Source organism: Epinephelus moara, chromosome 7 (genome assembly GCF_006386435.1).
Source record: "Epinephelus moara isolate mb chromosome 7, YSFRI_EMoa_1.0, whole genome shotgun sequence".
Taxonomy (NCBI): domain Eukaryota; kingdom Metazoa; phylum Chordata; class Actinopteri; order Perciformes; family Serranidae; genus Epinephelus; species Epinephelus moara.
In genome coordinates this window covers 12,655,771-12,673,654 of record NC_065512.1, presented here as the reverse complement: position 1 = coordinate 12,673,654, position 17,884 = coordinate 12,655,771, and the positions used below count along the sequence as shown (strand labels likewise).

Below are 17,884 nucleotides of genomic sequence, written 5' to 3'. Positions count from 1 at the left end.
AAAGATTTAAGATTTTGTCTTATGCATTTAGTGTCCATACTGTATTTCAAGACTGTTTCTTCTCTCCTGCGTGCTTGAATTTAATGTAAATTTTCACTGTTGAACGAGTCAAACCAGCTGATGTAGTCATATCTCTCAGATCTTGTGCAGGAGTGCATATCGTGCACTGTGCTGTAATCCTTGTTAGGATTAGGTAAAGCCTTGGCCACACTGAAAGTGGGCTCTAAACGCCATGGCAACGACAAGAATGGGGGAAAACATGAATAGAGAACAGTGCAATGGCTCCTTGTTGTTGCTGCGCTGCAGGCGACGCTCATTTGTGTAAGATTTGTATTCTGTGAGTGATGCTTTTCCGCCTGTTGGGTACACTAATGCGCCGCCCGTGAGTGCATCGCGAGACTGTGGATGGAGGTTATATTTAGGCTCTGGGGGGAAAAAAACACATAGCGGTGTTGGGTGATTCCTCTGAATGGTTGCTTGGTTTTGTCAAGGACCTGCTGGTGGAGACTTGCTGCAGGAGAGGGGAGGAGGGGGGATGGACGCTGCGCACAGATACCAAAATAGGATAGAGCTGCCTGCGTCTGTCGTGCAGGGGCTAAATTGAGGCTCATGTGTGTTTATGAAGAAGAGCGTTCAGAGAGAGGACACACTGTCGAGCAGCACGGGTCATTCATGGAAACAGGGTGAAGGGTAAGCCTATAGTATTCCTCTTACTGAGTCTATCCTTCTGTTTGTGAATGACATGGTGCATAAAGGGTCAATGACAGCATGTTTTCAAGGCAGTAATGCTAATATATGTTGAGGGAGCCACATGGTGCAATGTGCTGCACCAATAATAACACTTCACTTTAGTCAGGACATGCATGCAAATATAACATCAATGTCAGTGTGTCATTTTGTGCTGTGGCTGTATGGTAGGGGGCAGATCCTCCTGGCAGATTTGGTCCCCTCCAGTGTTGACTCCATGGCTGCTTCGGCCTTGCTTTGCTTTACTGCCAGTCTTCACAGCAGATTGTGCAATTGACACGCTGTCCTAATTTCATTTTCCATAGATACCATGTCACACAAGCAAGCTGAAATCTACACATATGACTTCTGTGATGGTGACCACCCAGCAGAGCTCCTGGATGCTCTCAGGCACTTCTACATCAGTGGCTTGTTTACAGACGTTGCTCTACAATGTGGTGAGTCCGGGCAGGTGTTTCACTGCCACAAGGCGCTGCTGTCAGCCCGCAGCTCCTATTTCAAAGTCATGTTCACAGCTGACATGAGGGAGAGGTCAAACAGCGTCATCAAACTCACCGGGGTGGACTGCGGCGTCTTGGGTGTGCTGGTGAATTATGTGTACACAGCGCAGGTGTGCATCACTGAGAGCAACGTGCAGAGTCTGTTGGAAGCTGCTGACCTGCTGCAGTTCATATCTGTGAAACAAGCATGTGAGGAGTTTCTCATTCGCCTCCTGGATGTGGACAACTGCCTGGGGATGCATGCTTTTGCTGAGCTGCACCTGTGTCCCGGTCTGGAGAGGGAGGCCCGCAGAGTGATGCTGAGCAGGTTCATGGAGATCATTCAGCAGGACGAGTTCCTAGAGCTGGACCATGAGAGGATGAGATCAGTTTTGGCAGCTCAGAACCTCACAGCGCAGAGGGATGAAGTATTGATAGATGCTGTAGCCAAATGGGTGACCCATGACTTGGATAATCGTGTTCACTGTGCTGCAGAGTTGCTGCACTCCATCCATCTGGACCTGGATGAGATTTACTTCAAGACCACTTTAGAAGTGCACAGACAATGCTCTCTGAACAGTAAAGGGACATTTAAATCTCTGATCGTTCAGGCTTTAAGATCCAATGGTAAGGAGATGTGTGCAGGCAGAAAAATGTCTTCCAACATGTATATCATTGGTGGATACTACTGGCACCCTCTCTGTGAGGTTCACATATGGGATCCAATCAGCAACACCTGGGTGCAAGGAAAAGACATGCCTGACCACGCAAGAGAGAGCTACAGCGTCACCTTACTTGGAGCAAATATCTATGTGACTGGTGGTTACAGGACAAACACTGTTGAGGCTCTGGACACAGTTTCTGTTTATAACTGTGACTATGATGAATGGACCGAGGCTTGCCCCATGATCACAGCTAGATACTACCATTGCTCGGTGGCTTTGCATGGCTGTATTTATGCAGTCGGAGGATACAGAGGAGGAGCTCCAGAGCAAGAGACTGAATATTATGATCCCCTGAAAAAGAAATGGTTCCCTTTGGCCAAAATGATCCAAGGTATGCAAAATATTAATTGATTTGTATGCTTTGATTAATTGAAGAGGAAGATTTGCATGGTTGTCATGGTATTGTAGATGTTCCCATTGAGTGATTCCTATTTTTCCCTAAACACTTTAAGGACTTCTTGTCCATGTTGGCTTAGATTAGTGATTGAAAGTCAATGTTTTTTTCATGTATCTGATTGTGTTCATGGAGTTTATTGGACTGATTGAGTTTAAAGGTCTAGTGTGCAGGATTAGGGCCATCTAGTGGTGAGGTTGCAGACTGCAACCAAAGGAAACTTCTATCGGGTGCCAAGCATGAAGGAGAACTATGGTGGCTGACACAAAAATCAACACATTCTCACTCCTGCCTCGTCACATATCAACATTTGGTCATGGACTTTGAACGTCAAGTTATGACGTGAAAGATACCCTGGTTGCGTAAGTTGGTGATGTTCTGGGACGCCGTGTCAAGTTCTGCCTGTTACATGCATTGTCTTCTTTCAAAATACACTTCCATTTTCACAGAAAATATACAGTTTACATATAGTCTCTTTCAAAATAAATGCACTATGTCAGTACAACACCACAAATTGACGTTTTCTTTCCTTCAAGAACAAACACACGCGGGGTTTAGGCAACAAAAGCATGTGGTTAGGTTTACCAAAAAAAGAACAGGAATTGGCTTTAGAATCTTACAGGACGTGAATACCGCTCTCTTGGGTGAAAATCGGTGTTTGTTGGACCCATCCTCCACCCCTCCTGTCTGTCCCAGTTGGACTTTCGCCGCCTTAACTTTCATCCTTGTCCTGCTGCGTTTCACCCTGACGCCAACGGGCACCGTTAAACCATAATGGAAACCGGCCTGGGTATCATGCGGACATTTAAGGACGCCTTTTTTCGTTGGTTTTTGATGCCACAAGTTACTGAGAGCCGGTGTTTGGTTTGTTCATTCTGAGCTACTGTCGAACAACATTGGCGGACACAGTGGAAGAAGACCCACTCCGTATGTAGATTTAAATGGCATATTCTAAGGTAACGAAAACGAAAAACGATTCTTATTTTCAGGTGATTATTAATGAAAACAAAGTTAGGAATACCATATACCATATCTGCCAATATATCCCACTAAATCCTGCACACTGGACCCAAGTCATCAATATTTATAGACTACAATGACTTATCAGATGTTTCCTTTAACTTCTGTTTTCTTTGAAGGTGTGGGAAATGCTACTGCCTGTGTAATGGGAGATAAAATCTATGTGACTGGAGGTCATTATGGGTACAGAGGAAACTGCACCTATGAAAAAATCCAAGTCTACAGGACAGATGTCAATGAGTGGAGTATCAGCACCATAAGTCCACATCCAGGTATGAGAAAATGAAGAGGAGATAAGAATAAAAAATATGCTGATTACTGTATTCTGATTTTAAATCCTCTGTTTTCAGAGTACGGGCTGTGTTCAGTGGCTCTCGACAACAAGCTGTATTTGGTTGGAGGACAGACGACAATTGCAGACTGCTACGACATAGAGAGAGACGAATGGAGGCCAATATCGGTGATGAAGGAGAGGAGGATGGAGTGTGGGGCGGTGGTAATGAATGGCTGTATTTATGTAACAGGAGGATACTCGTACTCAAAGGGGACTTATCTGCAGAGCATTGAGAAATACGACCCCGAGCTGGACTCTTGGGAGATTGTGGGGACTCTTCCAAGCCCAACCAGATCACATGGAAGTGTTTGTGTTTACAGTGTGTAGTGTCAAACTCTGATCACATCATTTTGTTCCAAATCGATCAGATGTTGAACTTAATTCTGCCAAAGTCTGCAAATGCCAGATACACTGTCAGACAAGTTGTTGATTAAGCACTGTATAACTGCCTTTAGAGAGCTGCACGTTTGCCAAACTGTGAATATAGTCACAAGTATTTCACGTCAAACTCAGGGGCCTCACAGTTAACACTTAAGTTGACTTTTGAGTATTTCTCTTTTAATGTATTGAAAGTAGAAAGAAGATGACTGTATTTTAGTATTAATTAAATCCGCTTTATATACACACAGAATTCACCTCAGACTACTGATGCACTAGGGGGCTTCAAATAGTATTTTCCTTTTTTTAAAAACACAACTGTATTATTAATTGATTAAATAAATCACTACTCGTGTGATGTGATTTCTGCCTGAATTTATCAGTGAGTTACACATTGGACTATATAAGGTTTATCACATTTTATTGAACACAAGGCTTAATTATTTATGATTTTACATTAATGTAATAAAATCAGAACATGCAAATAATAATAAAAAATACACCTTTCTAAATACATTTTAAAAAATAATATAAAGTGTAAAAACATGTTATAAACCTCAGATCATATGAAATAAAAAACAGACTTGTTATGCACTGAATTTCAGGTGGTTGTTTGTGCATCAAAGGAGAACTGCAATGTGTTTATTTAAGACTATGGTCACTAGTAGTGAAAATAGCAAAAAAGTCACCTCATGTTTGATCATTTTTAAAGGTATTTATTTCCAACTAATGGACTGACAAAACTGCCTAAAGCATTTTGTCTTAAAGCACTGATCAGAATGTGCAGTACCTCTTTTCACATCAAGCAACAGAAAAACAATTTCACCTATAAACCTGTGACACGGGGTGGAAGAAGTACTCAAATCTTTTACTCAAGTAAAAGTAGCAATACCACAGTGTAAAATTACTGTTATAAGTAAAAGTCATGCATTCAAAATGTTTCTTAAGTAAAAGTACCAAAGTATTAGCAAATAAAATATACTTAAAGTATTAAATATATATGCACTCATAATGCAGAATGGCCCATTTCAGAATAATAATGTACCATATATTATATTATTGGATCATAAATAGTGGTGCATTCTGTGTAAGCATCACTTTAGTGTTGCAGCTGATAGAGGTGGGGATCATTTCAACTGGTGACAGGGTAGTTTTCAGTAATCTAAAATAGTATTCTACATAATTTATTAGTTGATCAAATTGGTGTAAATAATATTAAACTGCAAAGTATCTAGTACCTAAAGTTATTAAATAAATGTAGTGATGGTAAAAAGTGCAATATTTCCCTCTGACATGTATACAGTAGCTTAAAATGGAAATACTCAAATAAAGTAAAGTAAATAAATACATTTCATTTTGATAAAAAAAAAAAAAAAATAACATCAAATAACCTATTTTGCGGCACTTTCAAAATGACAAAAATTGAATAATAGCTAAATTATAATTGGCAATATGTTTCTACATAAGGTGCAAATTTTGCAAGTATTTAGGGAGTCCCATCGACTCACAGCGACACCCTGAGGCTGTGACCTCCTCACACAGAGAGGCTTTTATCTTACTGAGTTACTGCGGCTGCTCAGATCCAGCACAGCCGGAGAGTGGCCGTAGCGCGGAGACGACTCATTTTTGGTCCTCGCTGTGATCCGTAGCACGCAGTTCCACAACGTGTGACCAGAGAAGTGAAGATTTTTGGTGTGAACGGTTCAAAGTGGTGCTAACGGACACTCCACGTATCGTAAGTATAACTTTTCACAGTGGTGTTAAGAGGACTTTTACAGTTTCTGTTTTATTACCTCGGAAATGTTCTGTGGGTTTATAAAAGGACAGTAGACACTCGTCAAGCTTGTTTGAGCAGCATGCTTTCGCTAATATGGAGTTGCGCAGAGTATAATGACTCGTTTAACGTTACGCATTAAAGTAATTTGCGGCAAATTAAGTGTAACACCAAATAAAACACGTACCGTAGTGTCAACATGGCTATACTTTATAAACTGGATGACTTGGCTTTTAGTGTACGAGCACACAGCGTGGCCGGTGTACAGCTGCAGCATATAAGCTAACATAGCATGCTAGCTATAAAGCTAACAGCAACATTGCATCAGGATAAACGAAAACTGCTTCCTGTCCATGCTAATTATGTGCTAATTGCCATATTTATATAGTCATAAATTACCTTCTAAGATTTGATTTATTGTGTCGAGTTATAACCAACTGACTGGTGTTGTTTGGGGATGTTTTTTCCTGCTATTAAACTGTACTAGATAGATGTATACTTTGTATGTCCCTGTGGGGAAATAGGTTTGCAGCATCATCACAGAAGGCATTTTTCACACAATCACAAAGTCACCATAAACACACACATACCAATATCATGGTGGTTACACATACAAAAGAATCCTCCATAGACATATGTAGATGTAACAGGCATACTCATTCATATGCCATTTTAGTGAACATATAAATACATACAAGTTTTCATTGCATTTCATTACATCAGGTAATGCACCAGCACTCCCTGCCATATGTATTGTTGCCACCTAAAAGATGTCCAGCTGGTCTGGTCTGCCCATTTCTCCTAGTCTCAATACAACTTGACTCATTGCAGAGATATAATAACAAAAGTCCACCTCCAGACAAGACCTGTGGACACTGCTTATGGCTGGAAAGGGTTCAAAACTCTTCAGAGAGCTGTAAAAGGCGGGTTTACTCAAATCTAAAGAAATCAGAATCAGCTTTATTCGCCAAGTACATGTGTCTTAATGTCTTAATGGGGGTGAGTGGAATTAAAGTTGCTGTGCTTGCAATCTAAAACATCCTTATCAAAGGCTTTTTCCATTAACAATGTCCTGATTACAGAATAATCAAGAGAAACCAGAATGGCCAGTTTTTACAATTTTAATTGTGGCAGTGTGCAAAGACTGTGGATAATACACCAAGTACTGAAGACAATTGATAGAATAAACTAATGTGAGTAATTTTATGTTCATTACATATATAAATGTATTAGTAAGGCAACCTCTTAATTATTTTCAGTGATTATTATTTTAATTTTTTAAGAAATTGTGTATTTATTAAAGGCTTAGGGTGTCTGCAGGTATTAATAAAGTCTTAAAATGTCTCTGATTAAAATCTAAAAAACATTAGGCCTTAAATGTCATTGAATCGTCTTAAATTTGTGAGGTCTTAATTTCCACAAACAATTTATCTAATTTAATTTATCCATCTTTTAATTCCTTTTTGTCAAAATTAGTCAAGCTCTTCTGCGTAAATGTCCACATTCATTTTACTGAACCACTGAACTGTCTTTTACTGTATATTTGCACTTACCTGTTAGCAAAATGTAGATTTAGTCTAACTCACCATCATTTACCTTTGTACTTACCTGCAATGCTTGAATAAGAAAAAGATGATTTATCAAAAATTCATGCCTAAATATTGGTTAAAAATATCTTGAAAAGGTTTTAAAAAGCTTTAAATGCAAGTCTCTGATAGCTGTAGACATCATGTGGCTATAAGGTAGAAAAGTTGCAAGTCCTCACATATGAAGGGCTGGAACCACAGAATATTTTCAATATTTACTTTATATGTAACTCAAATTATTATGTGAATAGCAAGTAGTTGTTTCTGTTTTCCTGAGAGGTACTTCTTGTTTTATTATTATAAAATTTACTACAATATAATTTACATAACTGTTATATCCACCAAAGAATAATGGTTTTTTTTAAATTGAGATGAAGATCTTTTTCTAATTTTTGATTACTGTTTTTGCACAGAACAATCATGGCAGAAAACCAAGAAGAGATGTCTCCAATTGAGATGAAAGTGGCACGACAAATAGAAGTAATTCTGATTTTATTATATATTTTTGTATTATATTTTGAATTATATATGACAAAAGTCAGTCAAATTCAGCTCTAACAAATCTCTCTCGTTTCCACCTCTAGTACTACTTTGGGGATCACAATCTTCCAAGAGACAAGTTTCTCAAAGAACAGCTGCAGCTTGATGATGGCTGGGTGACTTTGGAGACGATGCTCAAATTCAACAGGTTTGTTAAACTCGTCTGTGTCACAGTCTCTGTTAAACTGCTGTTAAAAAATGATTACTCACATATTCAGTTATTCGTTCACTGATAGCTTTCCGTTGTGTGAGCTCAAAAAGGTTCAGAGTTGAGTTCCTAATCAACAGTGACCTGGGAGAACATTTTGGATTGCTATAATTAAGGCTACATGTCTTTAAACACATCAATTAAAATTTCAATTCACTTAAGAGAACACAGCATTTTTTTCCTCAAAGCTTGGTTTGTTTATTATCTGGCCTCCTGTCATTTTGCATAAGTGGCCCCTGGGCAAAGCGCATTTAGCATCCCTGCTTTAGACGTTGAAGCTGTCTTTTGCATGTGTGGACATGCATGTGCAGGAGGATCTTTGGCAAAATTTGGCAGATGAATCCAGCAAATAACAGCAGCTGGCTCTGCCTGTGCCTGCACCGTAGGTAATGTTAGTGTTTACCTGCAGTCACTCTGCTGTTACCGCACTGTTTGGGTAGCTCTCTGCTAATCTGACCACACCTAACGTCAAGGGAGCGTGTGAGATCACGGAGTGCTAAAAGCAACCCATCCTTCACTAGTTAAGTACTAGTGTCTTTGTTTTTATTGTGCTGGGCAACAGTGGTTGTCAGTAAACAAAATGTGTCATATCTCACAGCAATGTGGATTTTACCCTGAAGACACATGCCAAATGATTGTTAACATCTTGAAGGCTGCTGTAAAAATTGTATCCAACCCATCCATGTGCTTTTTTAACAGCAGATAAGGAAGTATTTGTTTAGACATCTCTGACTGGGGTCTCATCAGCACAACATGACTGAGTCAGATACTAAAGCTTCCATTAACAAGATAGGGCAAAAAGGGCATGTTTAGGAGAATATTTCAATAAATTGACAAAGGAAAGAAAAGCTAGAGGTTTGTGTGAGAAAGACAACAATGACTAATGAGTTTGTGGACCCATTTGACTTATGACAAGTAGAGCAAGATTAGCACATGTCCTCACCCTGTCCCTTAAGTGATCTTGTTACCAGGCAGATTACATTTCACCACAGCATGCACACACAAAACAGGCACACTGTATAAACAAAGTAATATTTTGCTGAATTAAAGAGGTTTTCATGTCGGACCGTTAGACTTAGACATCTTCGTTTTGACGTTTTGGCAAAATCCAACTGGTAAAAGTGTATATATTTGGAGTTTTCTGTAGATGGAAGTCAGTGAGTGTCAGCACTTTTACATTCTAATCAAGGCTAATTACTTGAAAGAGCATTAGTCACAGTATTTATTGACATGTCTGTATTCCCCTCCCAGACTGAAGTCTTTAACTACAGAACCCAGCGTCATCGTCGAAGCTCTCCAGAAATCAAAGACTGGCCTCTTGGAAATGAGCGAAGACAAGACTAAAATCAGGAGGTCTGCAGACAAACCCTTACCTGAAATGAATGATGACTACAAAGACGCACTTAAACACAAATCTGTGTACATGGTAAGCTTTTAAGTGGCATGCAGACTGATTCTGAATCCTTATTTCGATAAAAAAAACCATTTATCTGTGTAACTTTGTATCTTTGAAACTGTATTGATTCAACTTTAGGATGGTTTAGGAGGACATAGTTTGTTGCTCTGTTGAACAGAGAGATGTTTCTGTCTTTTAGCCTTCGCTCGTACATAATGGGGTGGACAAATAATAGAAACATCACTACATCCTCAGTTTAGCAACACTTCTCTACAACAGTTTCAACAAAAACTGAACATTATAACATTTAGGGTAAAATATATTGCAGGACCATTGAATCAGAAGGCATTAGCTTTACCTAGGTGTCCCTAATATACTGACTGTATATACATTATATAGAACTACAGATTAGGTGTTTCCCACCAAACATCTGCTCTCTGTATTTTGACTTAAATGCTGTTACATTTTTGTAATGTGTTGCAAAAAACATTCCACTGTACATAATCTGATTTTAGTCTCTACCTTGGTTCTACTGTTCTTTTACTCACATTCTGATATATTTTGTCATCTAGAAAGGTTTTCCTCTCGACACTTCCCTTGATGCGATTCAGGATTGGCTGAGTGGAAAAGGCAACATAGAAAATATTCAGATGAGAAGAAACCTGCAAAGGCAGTTCAAGGTGAATTAAATATATCATGTCAAAATTCCAGTTTGTTTTCGCAGTGAATTTGGGGAGTTTTTTTAATAACTTATTCTTCTGCAGGGATCGGTGTTTATCTGTTTTGACACAGAAGAGTCATCCAAGCAGTTCCTAGAACGCTCAGACATAAAGTCTTTCAAAGACAATGAGATGCTTGTGTTATCAAGGTAAGCTGCTCTGCTTCTTAATTTAAATATATCTACAGTGGAAAATGCTGTGATTGAGAAATACAATGAATAAACAGTGAAAAGGAGAACAAACATGAGTGCAACATACTGTTGGAGATTTTATACAGAGTTATTACGCTTAATGTACAACCACAATTCCAAAAAGTTGAGATGCAGTGTAACACGTTAATAAAAACAATGCAAGAATTTGCTCATCTGTCTTGACCTATATTCAATTGAATACAGCACAAAGACAAGATATAAAATGTTCAAACTCATAAACTTTCTTTTTAATAAATATGCACTTATTCTGAATTTGATGCCTGCAACACATTACAAAAAAGTTTGGACATGGGCAACAAAAGATTGAAAGTTGTTGAATGCTTTTTCAGAAATAAAGCAAATTGATACACCACTTTAAAAAGTTCAAGTTGTCCTGCAGTTTCCATTCAGAAAATAAAAACATTTAATTAATCCAGGACACAAACTTTTGATCATGACTGCATATAATAATCGTGTCATTGCTGCTCTGCTTTCAGAGAAGACTACCATGCCAAGAAAGCAGAAGAGAGAAAACAGTTCAAAGCAGAGACAAAAGCAAAAGCTAAACAGTGAGTACACAAACAATAATTTTCTGTGCTAAAACATGCTGTACATGTTGTTAAAATTTACTGACCCTCCTCTCAAAAAATATTTTTAGGGACAAGGAACAACAGCAGAAAAATGCAGAAGAGAAAGAAATGGTAAGATCCCATGTGCAAGCTGACGTTCTTATGTGGATGGGCTCTGGACACAGTAATAATAATAATAATAATAATTTCTCATTTGTGTTACAGGGTCTGCTTTTGGATGAACAGACTGGTTGCCTGTTGAAGTTTTCAGGAGAGCTTGAAGATGTGTCCAGAGAGGACTTCCATGACTTGTTCTCTGGCCATGGAAAGATCAAGTGGGTTAATTTCACAAGAGGAGCCAAAGAGGTGAGGAAACTATCCACCACTCAAGTCTCACACTCTCAAGGTAAAGAGATGCAGTGTAGTTAAAATTATTATTATTTTTTTTACTTTCAACAAGGGCACCCTCCTCTTCAGTGGGAATGCAAAGGAAGCGTTCGACAAGGCCAAAGAGGCATGCGAAGGGGAATTGAAAATCAAGAACAACACTGTTACATGGCAGGTGCTTGAGGGAGACGAGGAGAAAGAACACATGAAGAAGATCATCGAAGCCCAACAAGAATCATTCAACAGGTCCAAAGGCAGAGGTAAATACTGTTTTCAAACTAGCAGCTGATCTGACTGAAATGGAAAGAGTCTCTGTCTGTTGACTGTGCAGAGCTGTATATGGCGCCACCTTTCAGCCTTGCTTACAATTTTTCCCAGTGGCTGCCCAGTTTTGCAGCCAAAATAATTCCCCAAAAGCTATTTCCCCATAGACCCCCGTTAAAAAAGATAGGTCTGTAAAACTGGTGACAGCACACTTCCAAATGCAGACAAGGTCAATTTTGACTCCATGGAAGTTCTTTTATATGTAAAACTTTCCTTGAGCCAAGGAAAACGATTAAAAAATGTGTGATGACATCATTTTGTGAAGCTTGTGAGCCCAGCGGGAACCTGGCAGGAACAATTTATCAGCGATCAAGCATCAGAGATATACATTTCAGAAAGAATGCTTTTGTTCCTGGAAATAGTCGAGCTTTGACTTTGTTGATACCATAAAGTGTCTGTAGGAATTGCTGCACCCAAATGATGAGTATACTCTAGCATTGCTAGAGGATATAACTGTCACACCTACTGCATGGCGAGTATGAAATTCTTTGGATGAGGGGTTCTTGATAGAGCTTCAACACTGCAGGCCACATAGTTGGCCCATCCTGAATAGGCACAGTTTGATTTGCCGCTGCGCTCGTCTAAAGCATTTTTGTTAATTATCAATAATTAAATCCATTTATGGTTTTGTATTGATGTGTCTTGTCTGTCCTAAAAGGTGGCAGAGGAAGATCAGGAGGCAGAGGAGGAAGAGGAGGCCGAAGGGGACGAGGAGGCAGAGATCATGGCAGAACTCAGTTCAAAGGCAAAAAGACGAAGTTTGAAAGTGATGATGAGGATGATGATGGTAGGTTCTGCATCTTTTGGAGCTTCAAAATGTACTTTTTGGCTAGATAGTTATCTACTCTAACATGGTTAATTATATTGTACCTACTTTGTGCTTTTCCTCCAGCACCCGCAGCCCCAAAGAGAGAACTAGAAGATGCTGATGGCCCTGCAGCGAAGGTCGCCAAAACCGAAAACGGATCTTAGTCACGAGTTCACACCCAGAGTCTTTCTTTTTTGAAAACATTTATTATAAACAGCGAAAAATGCAGAGGCAACTTAAATCCATTCCAGTGAAAGCTTCAGGCTTTGGAGAATCGTAGGAAGTCCACCTGGATGTCAACCTAGAGAACAATTTGCAAAGCTCGGTGTCAGACTTTTAAGTCCCCGTTTATCGTGCCTCTTACATTATTTGTGTACCTTTATTTCTCCTCTTATGATGCTTTTGGTTTTATCATGTTCAACATAAATCTTCTCTGACTGTAATTTAATTACAACCGAACATTTATTAAGTTTTGTAAGACCAGCGAGACATCTAGAATCTGGTGCCATGTTCTTTTTCCTTGTAGATTTCTAACAGTGAGTGATGAGAACACCTGCTTTGCTATTTTTTTTTTTAAGTTTGCATATGTGAATAGCAAATAAAACGAGTTCTGTGTGAATGTGTTTGTCAATTATATCTTGAGACATCTGCGTGAAAACCTTTATATCCTGAGACTGCAGTGTGACAGTGTGTTAGCTTACCGATTTCTTTTTATGGAACTTGTAAGATGCTGGCAGGTCGTATCTTAGTTCTGTTAAGAGAGTTATGGTGTTTGAATATTTATGTCACAACAAAGATGCACTGTATTTAGGGTACAAAATTTGCCTCTTTGTCCACAAGCCAAATGGATAGTGAATTTTCAAATTTACCAGCCACTCAATAGATTACCATTAAAATAAAGGTCAGCATAATAGCATCAGCAAACTCGTGTTTATTTTCTCTACATAAATCAAATTAATTCGACTTTGTTTCACTCCATATTTTTCCCCTGGTTATTCACGCTTCTCCGCAGTTTGAAAACCACTGGGCTAGTGGACAGTGCTAATTTTGTACCCTGACTCTATTCCTTCTTACCTGCTATTACTTCCATGTTCACTCCCCAGTCATTAGCCTTCTTTTGTATGTGCTGTAATCACATAAGGAAATGAACATCAAGCATTTAAAGTCTTCATACTACAGATATAGACATGACACTTGAGTCACAGCCATAAAAAGTGAGGACTTGAGATGTAACTTAAGGCTTGATAGTAAAAGTATGCCTCAAGTTGTGACCTTTGCATTGAAAGGACATGGTTACAGGCATGTAAAATCACTGTTTTTTATGGTAAGCCATCAGACCTGACCTGGACTTCCCCTGACAGCTCTGTCTGACATCACAGTGCTGTAAAAACTGAACTTACCTCTCGTGTTGTTGTTTTATGGAGTGAATACACTGCTGTCTTCGCCATTGTTAAAGCAGCCTGTAAGAACTTCATGTCCATGCCTTGAATAAAGAATAAAAACATGAAAAACTACATGTAACTCCATGGTGCGACACTCATTTAAAGGGATTTTTACACATGGAGATAAGTATGCATGTCACAAGCACAACTATTCACCCTGGGAAAACTGTTTATAAGGCCCTGTCTACACGTGTAAGGATATTTTTCCTCTCTGTGTTATAAAAGAATTCTCAAAGCAACAATGGGCATATGAAATTTGAGAAGATTACGTCATTGTTTCCCAAACTCTGCGTTGTAAACGTGCAGACAGATACACAGTGATAAGAGTTTTTAAAAAATCTGCAGCATAGACACAATCTCCATTTTAGTGACCTGAAACTGTTAACATGGACAAGAAGCAGCTCTGCAGCAGCAACAATGTCTGTGTGCACAATGCACGCATGTGAGAATTTTGAGATGTTTTTGTGCTCTAGTGTGGACACATTTTAGTAACTTGAAGGTCATGTGGACAGAATTATTTGTTTAGATGAAGGGGAAAAAACATTGTTTCAAAAAATATCTGTGTACTTGTAGACAGGACTGAAATGTCTTGTGGCTTCAGAAGGAGCCTTCTAATGTCATGTTCAACTATCTTGAGCTTCAGGCTTATAAATACTAAAATCCAACATGGTGATTACTAGAAGCTGTATTTCTCTGAAAGCTCAGACTTTGTGCAAGATAATACTGAAAAGCCTGAAAACCATACAAATTTGGACATCTTTACTCACCTCTGCCAGTTAATTGTTCAGTGTAAGTAAACCCAAATTCAGTGGAAATTGTGCCACAATTCTAATGTATTTTAACCCAAATTAAAAACTCTGCAAACATTATCCACCAAGGAAGACCATGAGGTGTAGCAGAAAGCTCATCAGTGGGTATTTTGGGAATCCTTATCATCTCTCCCATTATTGCCATATCACATGACCTGAATGTGGGATAAAGTATTGGAAAGTAATCCCTGATGTATTAGAACTACCTAGAATTGGGATTGAGACTTTTTTTTAAACAGAAAGCCTGTGTTAGATATGGGGATGTGGAGTTTAAGAGACATGGCTGTTTACAAGGCAAGGAGGGATACAGAAAGATGCTGTTGGGTAGCATTATGGGGATTGAGGAGAGTTTTTGTATCTTGACCCATACAACTGAACTTAAAGCCAGAGTATCTTGGCCTCTGCTCTTTTGAAAGTAGCCCAACTTCACAGAAGAATGATACTAAATCACAGGAGTAGCCCTTTAATTATACTCACCTTGGTTGTGTTTTGTCCCAAATGGTGGATTCATTATTACAGTGTCAAACTTATTGGCATAAGCCTCTGCTTCCAGAGAGCACAGGTCACACTGGACCAGGTCCACGTTAGAAATCTCAAATTCCTCTGCGTTTCTTCTGAAGATGTCCAGCGCGTCATCGTCAATGTCAAAGCCAACACACAAACTGAAAAACAGAATGAGAATAGAAGCTCATTTAAAGGTACAGCTGTTTATTGTGTTGAAACCAATGTATTGAGGACGGACAGATGCTCTCACCCTGCATCAAGCATCGCAGCCCCGATGCTGAGGACTCCACAGCCACATCCCAGATCTGCCACTAGTTTACCCTCAATGTCATCAAACGTGCTCTGGATTGTATAAAGCATGCATGCTGTAGGAAAAAATAAAGTTAATGACAACAATTTGTACTATTAACAAACTCTATTATCACACGTTGTCCTCACCAGCAATATGAGGACTGGTTGGATATTGCTCCAGAAGGATTTTTGGCTCTTCAAACACGTCCACTTGCTGCAGACAGCTCTCTAACTCTTTAAGTTTCATTATTAGCGACTGTTGCGTAACAAACCTGTGTGACACCTGAGCGACAACCCCGATAATTAATTACAAACGGTTATTTTTCAGCTAAAGTCCCTGTGAGTGTGTATTCTGAGCATGGATAGTACTTCCGGTAAGATGTGTGCATCAACCAAAACAATCCGACTTCTACCGCGGAACGTGTGATAGTAGTCCTTCATGCATTTTTTTTTCTTTTTGGTTTGTTTTGTTAAATTGTTTTATTAATTTATTATTTAATTTTGTATGCAAAAGTTGAAAAAGGAATTTTAGGATATCAGTTAGTTCATTACAGTCTGTCATTACAGTCTGTTACAAACTGATTACGCAATCGCCAGATAATAAAATTAAATTAAATTAAATTAAATTAAATTAAATTAAATTAAATTAAATTAAATAATAAATATACAATAAATTCAACTATAATAAAATATAATAATGAATAAAAAAGAAATGCTATTTATGTACAACATGAAATAAAGTGTCTCATAAAAAAAATGTAATAAAGGGGGATTATTCAACTTGCTAATTTATTTACTAAATGCTAAACTCATTCATGCTAAGGCCCTCTTCACACTGCATTGTTTTGCATGAGCGCAGTGGGGGGCGGACAGTCATAGTTATGCTTTTGGTTACCTAGAAACAAGAAAACAAAACAGCACGAATGAGAGTGCATGAACTCAGCTAATGCTCTGCTGGATCAAATACTTATAGTCCTACAAAGTTTGATAAGATCAAATACTTAAATTAGTCATTGCACATTGAACACGTTTTGTTTTTAATTGTTCTTACACAAAAGTACATAATGTAGAATCAATGTACGGGGGATTGTATACAAATAAAACAATGACAATAGAGCCAGAGGTAAAAATATATATATATATATATATATATATTCTAAAACATTCAGACGTCAAGTGTCTTGGTAGCCTTTTTGTTAGTTTATGTAGAAACTAGTTTAACATAATGCTCATCCTTAGGAAAAACAACAAATTCATACAATACATTTTTATTGCTAAATTTGCATGTATAAATAAAATATTTACATTATTTAGTACATTTATTATAATTATAGAAATATAATAAAAAAATAAAAAAAAGAATATAGAATATTATAAAAAATATTTGTCTTTTTTTGGATTTTTAAGAAACCAAACACCACATTTCTACACAATAATGTAAAGTCTTTTAAATTAGATTTAATTTTAATTGTAAACCTGTTTCTAAATATTCAAACAGAGAGAGCTTTTTTTGTTTTATGTCTTTTTTAAATTTCTGCGTGTACTGAGGGTGAAGTGCGTTTGGAAATTCTTCCACCAGCGTCTACGACGTAACGAGTTGTGTCGCGAGAAAACCCGAGAACATGGAAACAAGACAACAAAAATAAATTTGTGGACAACAAGCCAGAGTGCATGATGGCGGCGTCGCTGCTGCGCCGGGACAAGAAAGCCACTGCCGCCCACTTGAAGGCAGACTTAAATCGGACTGACAATAGCTCCGGGGTGCGACAACTTCAGGAGCTGCTCGACGCTGTGCTAAATCCCGAAAAACCAGCGGCGGACACAGAAGCTCTCGACTGGTGTAAATGTCTCATTGCAGGAGGCGAAGGTTTCGAGGAGTTCTGCAAAACGGTCCGGTCCTATGACAACGCGACTCTGTGCGGCTTGGTTTGGACGGCTAATTTCGTGGCGTATCGATGCCGGACCTGTGGCATCTCTCCGTGCATGTCATTGTGTGCTGAGTGTTTTAATAACGGAGACCACACGGGCCATGATTTCAACATGTTCAGGAGCCAGGCTGGTGGGGCCTGTGACTGTGGAGACAGTAATGTCATGCGAGAGAGTGGGTAAGTCCAAGCTAGCTAGCTGCTAGCTAAGCTGGCTAAGCTAACTAACGGCTAGTATTGTTTTGACAGGTCAGACTTAGAATCCGGTTTACTGCCAAGCAGCTTGGTTTTCACATACAGGGAATATTCTTTGGAACATTGGTACATAAGACAA

The 17,884-nt window shown here is 38.7% G+C and overlaps 4 protein-coding genes across 5 annotated transcripts in view; 3 read left to right on the top strand and 1 right to left on the bottom strand.

Moving 5' to 3' along the window:
- Positions 1 to 113: 113 nt before the first annotated feature.
- On the top strand, positions 114 to 4,635 carry klhl23 (kelch-like family member 23). The gene is made up of 4 exons (XM_050048259.1): positions 114 to 690; positions 1,053 to 2,282; positions 3,485 to 3,637; positions 3,716 to 4,635. Exons 2-4 carry the CDS (start codon positions 1,058 to 1,060, stop codon positions 4,024 to 4,026), a joined length of 1,689 nt encoding a protein of 562 aa, XP_049904216.1. The 5' UTR covers positions 114 to 690; positions 1,053 to 1,057; the 3' UTR covers positions 4,027 to 4,635.
- Positions 4,636 to 5,658: 1,023 nt separating this feature from the next.
- On the top strand, positions 5,659 to 13,198 carry ssb (small RNA binding exonuclease protection factor La). Its single transcript, XM_050048263.1, has 12 exons — positions 5,659 to 5,812; positions 7,851 to 7,917; positions 8,022 to 8,125; positions 9,437 to 9,611; positions 10,154 to 10,261; positions 10,346 to 10,449; positions 10,989 to 11,060; positions 11,150 to 11,192; positions 11,286 to 11,426; positions 11,521 to 11,707; positions 12,430 to 12,558; positions 12,664 to 13,198. Exons 2-12 carry the CDS (start codon positions 7,858 to 7,860, stop codon positions 12,741 to 12,743), a joined length of 1,203 nt encoding a protein of 400 aa, XP_049904220.1. The 5' UTR covers positions 5,659 to 5,812; positions 7,851 to 7,857; the 3' UTR covers positions 12,744 to 13,198.
- Positions 12,766 to 16,020, bottom strand: mettl5 (methyltransferase 5, N6-adenosine). Its single transcript, XM_050048268.1, has 7 exons — positions 15,773 to 16,020; positions 15,585 to 15,699; positions 15,308 to 15,492; positions 13,980 to 14,062; positions 13,654 to 13,705; positions 13,281 to 13,330; positions 12,766 to 12,880 (listed from the first exon to the last, which is right to left on the bottom strand). Exons 1-7 carry the CDS (start codon positions 15,870 to 15,872, stop codon positions 12,839 to 12,841), a joined length of 627 nt encoding a protein of 208 aa, XP_049904225.1. The 5' UTR covers positions 15,873 to 16,020; the 3' UTR covers positions 12,766 to 12,838.
- A 1,211-nt stretch (positions 16,021 to 17,231) lies between these two features.
- Positions 17,232 to 17,884, top strand: part of ubr3 (ubiquitin protein ligase E3 component n-recognin 3) — a 57,211-nt gene continuing 56,558 nt past the window's right edge. Inside the window, exon 1 of one of the 2 annotated variants that reach the window (XM_050048236.1) lies at positions 17,232 to 17,730. In XM_050048236.1, coding sequence (XP_049904193.1) covers positions 17,297 to 17,730 — 434 coding nt within the window. In that variant the 5' untranslated portion in view covers positions 17,232 to 17,296. The remainder of the gene's footprint in view (positions 17,731 to 17,884) is intronic. The other variant, XM_050048237.1, reaches the window with a different exon arrangement.